This window comes from Puntigrus tetrazona, chromosome 13 (assembly GCF_018831695.1).
Source record: "Puntigrus tetrazona isolate hp1 chromosome 13, ASM1883169v1, whole genome shotgun sequence".
NCBI lineage: Eukaryota > Metazoa > Chordata > Actinopteri > Cypriniformes > Cyprinidae > Puntigrus > Puntigrus tetrazona.
The window spans coordinates 2382111-2394680 of NC_056711.1; the positions used below are offsets into that span (position 1 = coordinate 2382111).

Sequence of the window (12570 nt, forward strand, 5' to 3'; positions counted from 1 at the left end):
GACAGCAACATTATAATAGCCTTCTGTAAATCAGCCAGCCGACAAATACATTTGTAGTAAGCATTATGCGTTTATAGCCATGTATGCAATGCGACAAACACAAGGAACACTGACAAAGAACATAAGAAAGCAAAAACGCTGAAACAAACTAGGTCAGACAAGGAAAATGTCAATTTTGATTTCACACGGACTTTAAGGGTTCTAAAAATAAAAAACAAGGGCACTTCCATAATGTACTTACAACGCTCTATTTCCGTGCACTAATTTTTCATTTAATATACTAAAAATAAAGATAAACTTAAGATCGTCTAAGTGTACTAAAATTTGCTTTTTTGAGACACCATGAATGTTGACTAAAATGTTCTTTTAACATAGTATCTTTGTATTTAAAAAATGTATTTAGTTACCACCTGAACACATTTTTCATAGACTAGTGCACTCAAGTGGTAACTAAATACATTTTTAAGAGATACTAAATAATTATTTTTAGTATATTAGGTATGCAAAAAAAGAGCACTTTAAGTACATTATGGAATTGCCCTTGTTTTTCATTTTAGGCCCTTCAAAGTCCATGTGAAATCAAAACAGTTTATTTTGTTAGCTCAAATTGCTATTTTTTGTGGTGAACAATTCATCCTTGTAAGCCAGTCCTAAAAAACTAAAACAAACAAACATTGTTCACCTTTGTAATCTTTCATTTAAATCTGAAAATGCTTTGAAATGACGGGTCTCCTCTGATGATGTCAGTTTGATGGATTGGGCGTGAGCGTGACATCATTAACCCCGCCCCTCCAACTGTCTGAATGAACCGCCTACTTTGCTACATTCGGTCCAATTTGCGGTAAAAGAAACAAGCCACTCCCTCTACTGTCCTCATTTAATATTACTACTACGACTAAGGTGCATTGTTAACGTCATTACTTACCTTTAGCACTATAAAGAAAGCCTTCAACCCTTTTCTGACAAGCTAAAATTGGCGAACGCCTGTTTCTTCTCAGGACACACGATACTTCTTGACCAGATCTCCTGAAAATGGCTTTGATGTAGCAGCAATTTCATGCAATCAAATAACTGGCCTTTAAGCTGTTTCAGTCTCTGTTTTATTTCAAAACATCGATTGCTTTTTTTTTTTTTTTTCCAAGCCGATGCTAGCTCATTAACTTTTTCTGAGCTGTCCAGTGTGTTTATCATATTTCTTTGAATGATCCTTGTAATGTCGTGCTCTTCTAGCACAGCCGCGGCGGATTAAACATATCGATCTGCAGTTAATGATACTTCTTTTTCATTTCTGCAGAAACACCTGCCCTTCCAGGTCAATTTTTGTTTTTCTTTTTGCAAATGTTATGCTCCTTGACTAAGCATGTAAATCAAAGGCTGTCCCTCCCAGTCCTACAGTTATCTAGGAGCGTGCTTATTACAAAAATTCCCATTCTCAATCCACATTATGGGTTAAACCGTCTCTGTCAACATCACAGCTCCAGTAAAAATCCAACTGAAGCTGTGCTCTCAGGTAAAACAAGACTAACAGAGATGTCAGGATCCTGTCACCGCAGATGCACATTAAACGGAGAAGCCTGGCATTAATAAAGCATTGATACGCTAGAGTTCTCTAGCACTCTGTGAAAAAATGTAGTGCTACCTAAGAGCTGAAAGCCTCATGAAATAGCCGCTGATCTCCCGCACTCTCTTAAACGACTCTGACAGGGCTTTGGTCAGTAAATCACATGAACTGTAGAATCGGGACTGTTGTCATGACAATCGACACATACCAGCTATGCTCAGGAGCTAACAATAACTTTTGAGCGTGAGGTACATTGATTGCATTCATGCATTGCTTTTTTCCTGAGTAAACACATCTTCAAGCGTTATATATGTGTTGCATCGGCTCTTAAGCTCGTGGGGAGCATGAGTGACAGCAATAATAGCAGCGTTAAAAGCGTATGACACAGAGATATCTGGGCTCTGATTCTCACGATGAGGGTGTTTTCCTGCAGGGCCCAGCACTACCTGTCAGGAGGATTCGTGTGCTAATCAGGGGGTCTGCATTCAGCAGTGGGAGGGCTTCACCTGCGACTGCAGCATGACCACGTACGGAGGACCTCTGTGTAACGATGGTAAGTCCAGGAAGCCTGGTTGCAATCACATCTAACAAGTGGTTCAGCCGGGTCACAGTGCTGAGGTGAGAGTATGCGTGCTGCTAATATATTTGGGTGTGTGTGGGCCCTATTTAGTGCTCGACGTAAGATGTTTGTGAGGAGGTGTGTGTTTGTGTGTATGTGCTCTTTGTTTGTAGCAGGCACTGTGTGATGTGTTTTGTCGTTTAGAAAGGAACATGGCTGTGATTGGTGCTGTCCTGAACAATCCTGTTTAATGAAGACTCTAGTCCAGTTTTAGTTCGATCTGTTCCGTCTCCTTTTAGCAACCTACCTGCTCAAAACACAAAAAACAGTGAATTTAATACGCTTTTACATTCTGATTGATTTATAGACTGATTGATTTGTTCAATGCTTGTTTGCAATTTGAAAACGTACTATTCCTAGTATAGCAAATATTGTTTTTTAAGGTTTCAAAGTACTCTGAGAGTCTTCTCTTGGCAAGGAAAATGCTAACATTTAACAGAGCAGATTCAGTGTAGATGGATTTTCTGCCAGTCTGCTGCATGTTTTGTCACCACTTGAGGGCACTACCGTGAAGCGCACACACACACACACACACGCACACACACACACACACACACACACACACACACACACATACAAACACACACACACACACAAACACACACACACACACACACACACACACACACACACACACACACACACACACACACACACACACACACACACACACACACACACACCACACACGCACACAAACACACACACACACACACACACACACACACACACACACACACACACACACACACACACACACACACACACTCTCGCGCACACACACAAACACACACACACACCTCCTGTCTTTCTGCAGCCTTCATGATAGAGTTGCTCTTGTGTATCTTGTATTGCAGGTATTCATTAGTTAATGAATTTAAACTCACTAAATGATTTACTCACTATTGATGCTTCATGGGCAGACGTATTAATTGACGACTGAATAACCGGGGTAATTAGACAAATGCAAGATCAAAGGTGAATAAACAGATTAATTACATGAGTTTTTAAAGCCAGTAGCGGTGTTAAAGCCTGACGGAAATGAAGAAATGCGTTTACTGCCACTGGTTAAATTAGCTTTACTATTTGATCACTGTTTTATGAAAAAAGGTAAAGTGATATTAATATAATCTCGATTATTCAGCAGCGAATCAAACTTGTAGCTCAAAAATGTGCATAATAAAAAATATGTATTAAATAATCATTAAAAAACAAATACATCGACAGATGATGACTTGAAGCCAAGCAAATAAATGATCATGAACATATGTGATTTGTCTTTGTTCTTTAATTGATCTCTGGCCTTTTTATATGAATATTGTATGTTTCTTATAATGCTTAAATGTATAAATGGAATATTTATACATCAGAGCATCAGCAGGCCCAAGAACGCACTCGCACCATTGCTTTTCAACACTATCTGGAGGATGTGTGATCAGAGAAGCGTTCAGATCTACCTCACACTTGCTATGTTTACGTGCAAACAATCTGTCAATGAATGACCTTAAATAATCCATTGGAGCTCAGTCCGAATTAAATTAGGACTTGAATAAATAGATTTTAAGTCAACCGTTGCTTCCTCAAACAGACTGCATACGGTTGACATACGGCTGATGAGTCCATGAGTATAGATGCGTACAGCAAACACAACCGAACATGCGCTTGCAATGTTTCCAGAATAGAATCCGGTTCTGAATATGAACCACTTCTCAATTGCCAAACAAATAATCGAGTTCCTTCCCTTGCTGCGCAGCGCAATTACATTCAGGGCACCCGCTTGTATTAAAAAAAAACCCAAAAAAGTGCAACTGTGAGCTTTGCTTTCATCGGCACCGGTCACATCTGCACGGGGAGACATGTCTGCACACAAATCCACATTTATCAGCCCTTTTCTTTGTGTGCGCTTCTTTTTCCTGGTCGTTGAATAAGCAACTTCCTCCCAAAGGGCCAAGTCTGCCTGGCCGCTTCGCCTGCACAGACGGCTCTTTATGTGCGCTGCAGATGCAGCTCGCTCGCCGAGACTGACGTCACCTGGTGTTGGGCAGCAGATGGAGCATCTGGAGAGACGTATGGCACAAAGTCTCTTTCAAGTTGGAGCGAGCAAGAAGTGTCTCTAAAGAAATTCCTCGCTCTACTTACGGGAAGAGAGAGGGATGAAGGCAGACCTTTAATTGGAGGTGCCAGTGGAAAGTGAGATATTTATGATTTTAACACTATTTTTTTTACAACTGGATGATGGGAGTATAGCATCCAGAAAAAAAACCAAGCGCACATCCCAGTCTCTGCAGTGTTTGCTGTGTTTTGGTTGAAGATTTGCATAGCAGTGCTCTCGCGCCCTGATTCCACTGCTAGCGCTCCCCCTCCCTCTCTTTTTCTCTCTCCTCCTCCCCTTTTTTTTTTTTCCTCCCTCCGACCGCTTACTCTCTCTCGCACAGCCTCCGGAGCTGCTCTGTGGATGTCTTGTGGCTGGAAACGCAGCTTGCGCAGGTGTGTGGGGAGATCTCTCTCTCCATGGAGAACGAGAAACCTTGTCCTCGGGAAAGAGTGTAAATGAAGCTCTCACCATCTGTTGGAGGCGCTCAGCCAGCTGCGGATGGATTTCTTGGGATTTCTCCTCCTGAAAGAAAGACTGAAGACAACGTTCAGCCAAAAAACTGCAGAAATTATGATTTCAGAGAACGCCTTCGAATTCAGAAAACGCCTGATTTCTTGCATGCGCTGATACCTCAGGAGATATCTGCCGGTGTTTTCACGGGATGTTTCAGTCATTGTCATTATTATGGGAGCAATGGTGAAGTAACTGGTCCATAAATGAAAATACTCTTTATCGAACACTGGATTTTATCTTAAACTGCTTGGATTTAAGAATAAATCCCTGAGGACCTACACGGATTGGCCGTTCTTTCTCCCGGCTCACTGACTTCTGGATTTTAAGTGCTTCTTCTTTAAGAAGGTGTGTGCAAGTGAGCAGTATGGGCAGGCAGGTGTGCTGAAGCGTCCGTGTGTCTCCACGTTCTCTCTCTCTCTCTGGGAAGATGTTGGGAGGCTGGAGGCTGGTGGACTGGCAGTCCTGCTCCGAGACCCTCGTCCGGGGGCTGGCCTCAGCTGCCTGCCTCGCCCTGTACCTCACCGCTCTCTCACTGGGCATCGCAGCCGGATCGGAGACCCTCGAGAGGACACGTCAAACACACATCAGCCACACCGTGCCTATCACTATTAACAGATCACCTGGGTCTCTGCGAGCAGGACATGGTGGGTAGCAGCGGAACAATCCGGTAACGGTCAAACTCAAAATACCAGAAGGGCGTTTGCAATGCTATATTTGTTTCTCGTACAGCATCTCCCATCCTAGATCTTACCAAGATTAGCCTCATCTCACAGTATCTGCATCAGCACATTTCTCCCTGGATCAGATTATAACACATCCATAGAGTCACACAATGCAACCCGGGCTTAGATGGAAGGGTGTTACATGAGCGTTCGAGCTGTTTTGACTTCTCATCACAGTGGCAGCAAAAATAATTTGCTCGCCATTAGAAAAGCATACTTTGTGGCATCTGCAAACAAATGATGCTAGATCCGTTCTCGGTTACGTTTGCTTTCCAAATAGCGTCAGTTAGATTTTTAGCTGCTGTATAAAAGTCCATTAACACAGTTCACACCGTTACTCTACTAAGTGTAGGTTATTACATTAATTATGACACTTAGAGGATAAATGCAGAAGAAGCGGTTTAACATTTGTGTGAAATTAGTTTTGAGATGTCTGCTGGGATGATGTTTTAATGCATTACTAATCTAAATTATGATGACTGTGACTGTCAGAATCTGTATTTTTTTGACCTAAATTCTTATTTTGCACAGACACACACACACACACATTGTAAAAGCGCACACATCTCTGAGTAATGTGTTGTGCTGGGGTTTGGGGTGGATTACACATGCTGTAAGCTGATTGGACAGAGGTGTTTTACAGTCCTGCTGAAATGGCAAATCAACCAATTAAGTCGCTCTTCTGAAGTCTGTTTCACATAATGGTTTTTATATTGAGTTAAAGATATTTTATTTCCCTAACCCTAATGCAACCCCTAAACACAACGTTCAAAATTTCTCTGGGGAAAAATAATAATAATAACCCATTTGGTTTACAGTGGCGTACACGTTTCCAAAATGCTACTGCTACAATCAAAATAACATCTCGTAAGTTGGAGTTAGCAAGTCAGTCTGGACTTCTTACCTTAGTAAGTATAAACACAGCATTACATAATGGAACGCTAGAATAAATATATGTATGTAAGCACAACAGTAAGAGAAAATGACAACTAAATTCCTTCCTTTATGTTCAGTGGAGCTGAATGCAGTGGATTTCGTGCTGTGGATATAAAACAGTGTAAAACAGTCCAAAGGCCCATTGCCTGACAGCCATATATAATATAGCCATATATTGGTCTCTTACATTAAGCATTCACCAATAATAATGCATTCTTTGCTGTTGATGCAGTGAATCATAAAAAACATAAAAAAGTTGTATGTCATTATACAAAGCAAGTACTATTTCTGTTGTGCTGAATAGGCTCAGCAGAGCAACGCTCATTCATAAAAAATAAAATAAATAAATACATCTCATTACAGACCCTTTCAAGGAAGCAGACAACAAGAAAAGAATTAAAACCCCGCTGTGCATGTCTGATCCTGAAGCAACTGTCAAAACAAACTGAGTAGTCCGTTCTTTTTGAATCTAACTACAAACAAAAGTGAACAATGAAGCGTCGTTACTGCAACAAGGTTTCTCCAAGGACATCAAAGTTTGCCTGAAGTGATTTATCCAGATGTGCACCATTATCTGAGTGCCTAATATCTGCTACGGGTCCTGCTGTTGTTTTGAATGAGCTAGGCAATGCAGTGAAGATGTTACAGGAACAAAGATGCCATTTCCCAAAGCAATAAATATCATTATGTGCATCTGTCTGTGCTGGGAAGTTGTGATTTACGGAAGGCGAACAGTAATAAGACCGAAGCGGAATGAAATGAGCGGATGCGCTCTGGTGAGGCGCGTGGGAAGGGTGAGATGTTACCGACTGAGTTTCTCGAGGAGGTTGAGCTGGTTATCGATGTCAGCCATGTTCTTGCGCCTTTGAAATCAACAGGCTGTGTTTGCTGCTGTGCTTTGTAAACTTCTCTGTGAGCATCCAATGTCATAAATGGTTAATGTCTAGCGCTAGAGTTTATTTGCTGATACTCCATCCTTCAGTAACAGACCTTTCGCATTACACTGAGACGTCGCTGAAATGTGCCACTCAAACGTCCGGGTCAGATTCAAATACATTCGTTGAGAAACACTCTTGTTTGGATCTTTTGTAAAATATGCAGAATGGGGGGTGTTCGAAAAGCGCTAGAAACAGTACAAGGCTTTACACGCTATAAATAAGCAGATACCGGTGAGACAGCATTATCTATTGTCAAAAAGGGGGGCAAAAATACCTGTAAGAAGTAGTCAGCAATGTCGCTGCTCTTTTTTTCTGCTGATGCACAATCCGGCACCTTGCAGCGGTGTAGCGGTGCGTGAGGAAGCTGTGCTCTAATCCACACTAATAGGATTGTGGGGGATTCACCCCACCCCCCCGTCTCCTCAACACATGTCTGCAAGCTTTCACCACTGCTGGCAAACACTGATAATATATACAAATGTCAAAAACACCCCCAAAACTGACTCAAATTTATGACTCTAGTAGCATAAATGTCAGATACATCTCTTTGAAATCATCATATTTCCTCTGATGTGGGCTCGTTTTTTTTTTTGTGCTGGTTCGTTTTGTAATACACTGTGTTTTCAAACAAGGTGGTTCTGTTTCTTTAAGGCATCTATATGTAAATAGCCTTTGCTATGATAGGTTAAGCTACGTTTGCTTATGCACAGATGCCAAAAATAAAAAAAGAGAGCCCTTTGGCACAGTCTGGCTTTTTACATCAATTACTAGTAAAAATGCAATTTATTTGCAAAAAGAGATTTTTATTATTGTGTATTCCAATTAACTGCGTATGGGGTTTTTTGACTAGGTAAACTAACACAATAAAACACAATAAAATCATGATAGCATTATAAAAACGAGATTCTTGAAAGAAAAAATAGAACACAACATTACCAATTACACAGAAATGGTTTCATTTTTCAAATTGTTATCGAAGATCAAAAGCCAGCTGGAGTCTGTGAATTAGAATAGATTGGAGGTTGCACAGGTTCAAGAGAAACCGATTGGTGTCAACAGTGCCTGGATTTCAACAACTTGTGCATGACCTAGACGATGCTTTTAAATATGTTAAATGTGTATTAAATCATTTAGAAATCCCAACCAAGACATGTCCAGGAAAAAGTGGATGTATGGTCACGCAAACAAAGCTGGGAAAGCTTTGCTAAAGAAATAGCTGAAAAATAATTCTCAACTTCGTTCAAGTCTTTCAAGCAGCCCTATGAAACATTTGGCAGCAGCTGTCGCAGCTAAAGGAGGATCTACAAGTCATGTGGCAGGGGACACAGATATCAGCTCTTAATCAGCTCCCTAGGTCATGAATCAATATGCCTTGTACATGAATTCAGGCACTCTGTTTCAGTACACTTTGGGACACTGATGAGTCAGTTTCCGCCAACATAACCACAGTTGCGTAGGCTACGTCTACACTAATCTGGATACATTTGAAAGCACATCTTTTTCTCAGTTTTGTCCTTCTGTCCAGACTGGCAGTGATTTGAAGAGTCAACAGTTTGAAGATGCTCTCGCGAGCGGCTAATTATGAAAGTAGTATAGTATGGGCTATGAAAACCGATTTACTGAAAAACAAATTATGACACGCTTTTAGTCATGTAGCGATTGCTATGTTTATACCGGTATTTGTGCTTACGTGTTATTCACTTTAGCACTTTTGACGGATATTTGCTTTATTTGACGTATAGCTGGAGAACTTTATGTCTCTACCATCTGCATCATCTCAGTAAGCTTTAGCATCTGCAGTAAGGGGAAATTAGCATTTTACGACATTTCAGTGTGGATAAGAAACTTGTAATACAGTTTTATGATTGTGTTAAGTAACGGTTAGCTATTTAAAACTAATATATTCTGAAGAACTACTATTAATTATCTACTAGTTAAGGTTCAAGAAAATGTTTCATTAGATTAAGTAACAATAACAGACCCCTCACCCAATACATACACTGGGTGTCAGTATGTCTGTGAATGACCCAAAGCCCCTAGTTACCATGGCAACCAGGACACCTCTGCCAGATCAGATAAACTTTATGGCTTAAAAGTATGCAGAGAGAATCTCCTTTCCTACTAATTCTCAAAAAAGACACATACTGCAATAGGAAATGACTCCTTTCATTAAGCCCTAGACATTTTTGTCCATTTTAGTCCATGAAGGCATATCCCCAGGTCATTGTGTATGTTGTTATTGTTCTTGTGTAAATGTCTTTGGTATTGTGTTATGTTTTATACGTTACGTTTATGATAGCTCACTAGATGATATCACCTCGACCATGCCGTGTTTGGTCTTGAATGACTCGTTTTCACGTGATCTAACAAAGTGTAAATGATATCACTGCAAAGTGTGTTGATATCTTTGCAACAAATTAGTGCGCTAAGAATCTTTACTAGTTGGCTGTCAACCTCCAATCCAGTGGATATGCAAATTACAATGCTTAGAGACAAATGTTCAAGATATCATTGGCTCTTTGACCCACAAGAGGTGTGCCCCTTACTTCGAAAGGCCTCACTCCAATGCCCTACATCAGTCTTTTTTCAGAACGACAATAACCTGGGGTTAAGCGTGGTGTGAAAAACCCTAGAGTGAGTTGAGTTGTAGAGAGCTGTGGCTCCTTTTAGAAGCAGATTTCCTACAGAACATGTACGTAAAGCAGTTATTTCCCATACAGGCAAAAACAAGGGGTGAGAACCAATAAGGTGTAAGTTACATTTTAACAACTGTACAGGAGTGCCAAAACTAAAAATTACCATAGGTTGATTTGACTTTTTGAACTGATTTCAGTTGTTTATAATAAAAAATGGTACACTCTTTGCCTGTAGAAAGGAGCTCATCAAGCGCTTTTCATGCATGCTATAAATATGAAAACAAATTAAAAAAAATTATTCTGTGTGCAGTTGCATTCATTTGTTTTGATTGTTTTTTAATTTGTTATTGTTGGCATTACTCATTATCTTATACATCGCTGTTTACCTAAAATCAGAACCATTGTCATCAAAATTTCGGTGCAGTGAGATATTTTAATCAGATTAGTTGTCTGGAGGAGCCAGTTAAATTCTCTGTTTTCACTTGACCCTTCAAAAAATCTCCTTGTCTCAGATAAGCATTAATGGGGAGTTCTATTACTGTATATAAAATTCAACCCACTAGAGTGACTAGTGGGAGTGGCTGTGTTACCCGACACAGCTGAAATCCACCCGCATTTGACAGGTTGGTGGGTGTCAATGTGAAGCCCTGATGGGAGGGGTACTCTCCTCTGCAGCCTCCTGCTTGTACCTCTCCTCTTAGACCACCCGCTGGCTTGAGCAAAGAAACATGAAAAGTGGGTGAGATACAACTTACACGATTCTCCCAGTGATCTCTATCACTCTCATGTGAAGATGCAAAGGTAAGTAGGTTCGGTTAGGAGGGCATTCGGAAAGAGCTGGTTTGCAGATTCAAGCTTCTAAGATCTCAGTCATGATATCCCACTGTACTGTGCTACAATGATTGTGGAGGGAAGGATGGATTCAGTGGTGGTTATCATGGCAAGTTGGTCAAACTGTCAAGAGAGGGCATCAGTTTTGCCATTTTTGGATCCTGGTCTGTAAGTTACCTTGAAATCAAAGGGTGTGAAGAAGAGACCATCTCGCCTGTCTGGGATTGAGTCATTTGGCTGATTTGCTGTACAGAGAGTACAGCACAGATTCCTGTCTTTGAAGCATAAACTTCCACAGTAAACTCCATGTCAGGTTCAGGAGGGTGCAGAATAGGGGCTGTGGTGAAGAGTTCTTTCAGCTGTCTGAAAAAATGCTCGCTGGCTGGTGTCCAGTTCAGCCGTTGTTTACCACCCCTAAGGAGAGAAGTGAGGAAGGCGGCTACAATACTGAAGTTGCATATTGAATGTCTGTAGAAGTTTTCAAAGCCTAAGAAGCATTGTAGCTCTTTGATAGTGGTGGGTTTTGGCCAGTTGAGCACAGATTACCTTTTTATCATCCATAGTTACCCCTTCTGATGAAGCTGAAGAGTGAAATTTGTGTTTGATAGAACTCACACTTCTCAATTTTGGCGTAGAGTTGATGATCAGTAAGCTACTAAAGAACTGCACTGATGTGCTGCACATGTGACTCAAGTAAATCAAGATGTCGCCAGTGTAGACGATGACCGATTGGTTTAACATGTCTATGAAGACATTATTGATGAATGCCTGGAACACGGAGGGACTGAAGAACAGCGTAAGCCAATATTTATAGTGCCTGGGTGTAGTTGAGAAAGCCGCCTTCCATTCACCCCCCTCTCGAATTAGAGAATTAGATTGTAGGCACTATACAAATCCAGTTACAGAAGTATCCATATCCAGAAGTATTTGGCGATGCGATTGTTCAAGGGCTGCCGGGACCAGGGGCAATGGGTAGAGAAACTTGATGGTGATTCATTCAGAGCACGATAATCAATGCACGGGGGACTCAGTGGCAAAATGTTGAATGGGTTCAGTGTAAAGAATGCCAGTTTGTAGCAGTATTTCAAGTGTGATGTGAAGCCAGAGGTTTCCTGATGCCAGAGGTTGTCCATCTAGTGCTGTCACTGCCGCATGGGATTCGTCTATCATAAACAACATGTCTACCTTTTCCACTTGATTATGCAACGTCACTGGGATTTCAAATGAGTTAGAATAGGAAGATTCGAACTTCTGCAGTGGGGATGAGTGGGACAGGAAGCTCTCAGATAACTGGGCCGGCTGCAGTATAGGCACAGGTGATTGAGGGTTCTTTTCTCCCTTTCTTCAGGTGTGAGGTGAGTGGTACTGATCTGCATCAGTCCGTTTATTAGCTGTGATTAGCTGTGTTGAGAATGCATCGAGATATCGATACAGATAGTGAGTTTTATTAATTGCTCCAAACTTTTCCCTCTTGTCAAGGCAGGCAAGTTTGGTCTGAAGCTTAATCGTTTACGATAGAGCAGTTTGAGTGGATCGCTGTCCCAGCCGGTCTGAGCTGCAAGGGTGCGAAATGTGAGGGTGCAGACATGTGCGGAGCTTGCAGCATTCTCACTAATTCCTTGGTGAGTGAGGTGAGCTTTTGTTGGGGTGACTTAAACATGGATGCTTGAGTTGATACTTCGGCTGAGATTCAGTACAGAGCTGCTGGATCCTAATCTG

At 41.2% G+C, this 12570-nt stretch overlaps 1 protein-coding gene across 12 annotated transcripts in view; it reads left to right on the plus strand.

Moving 5' to 3' along the window:
* Window positions 1-12570, plus strand: part of nrxn1b (neurexin 1b) — a 110226-nt gene that overhangs the window by 67605 nt on the left and 30051 nt on the right. For 11 of the 12 annotated variants that reach the window (XM_043255121.1, XM_043255118.1, XM_043255120.1 and 8 more), the window contains one exon: window positions 1995-2114. In XM_043255121.1, the coding sequence (XP_043111056.1) occupies window positions 1995-2114 (120 nt within the window). Of the gene's footprint in view, window positions 1-1994; window positions 2115-4426; window positions 5433-12570 lie in introns of those variants that run through there. The other variant, XM_043255131.1, reaches the window with a different exon arrangement.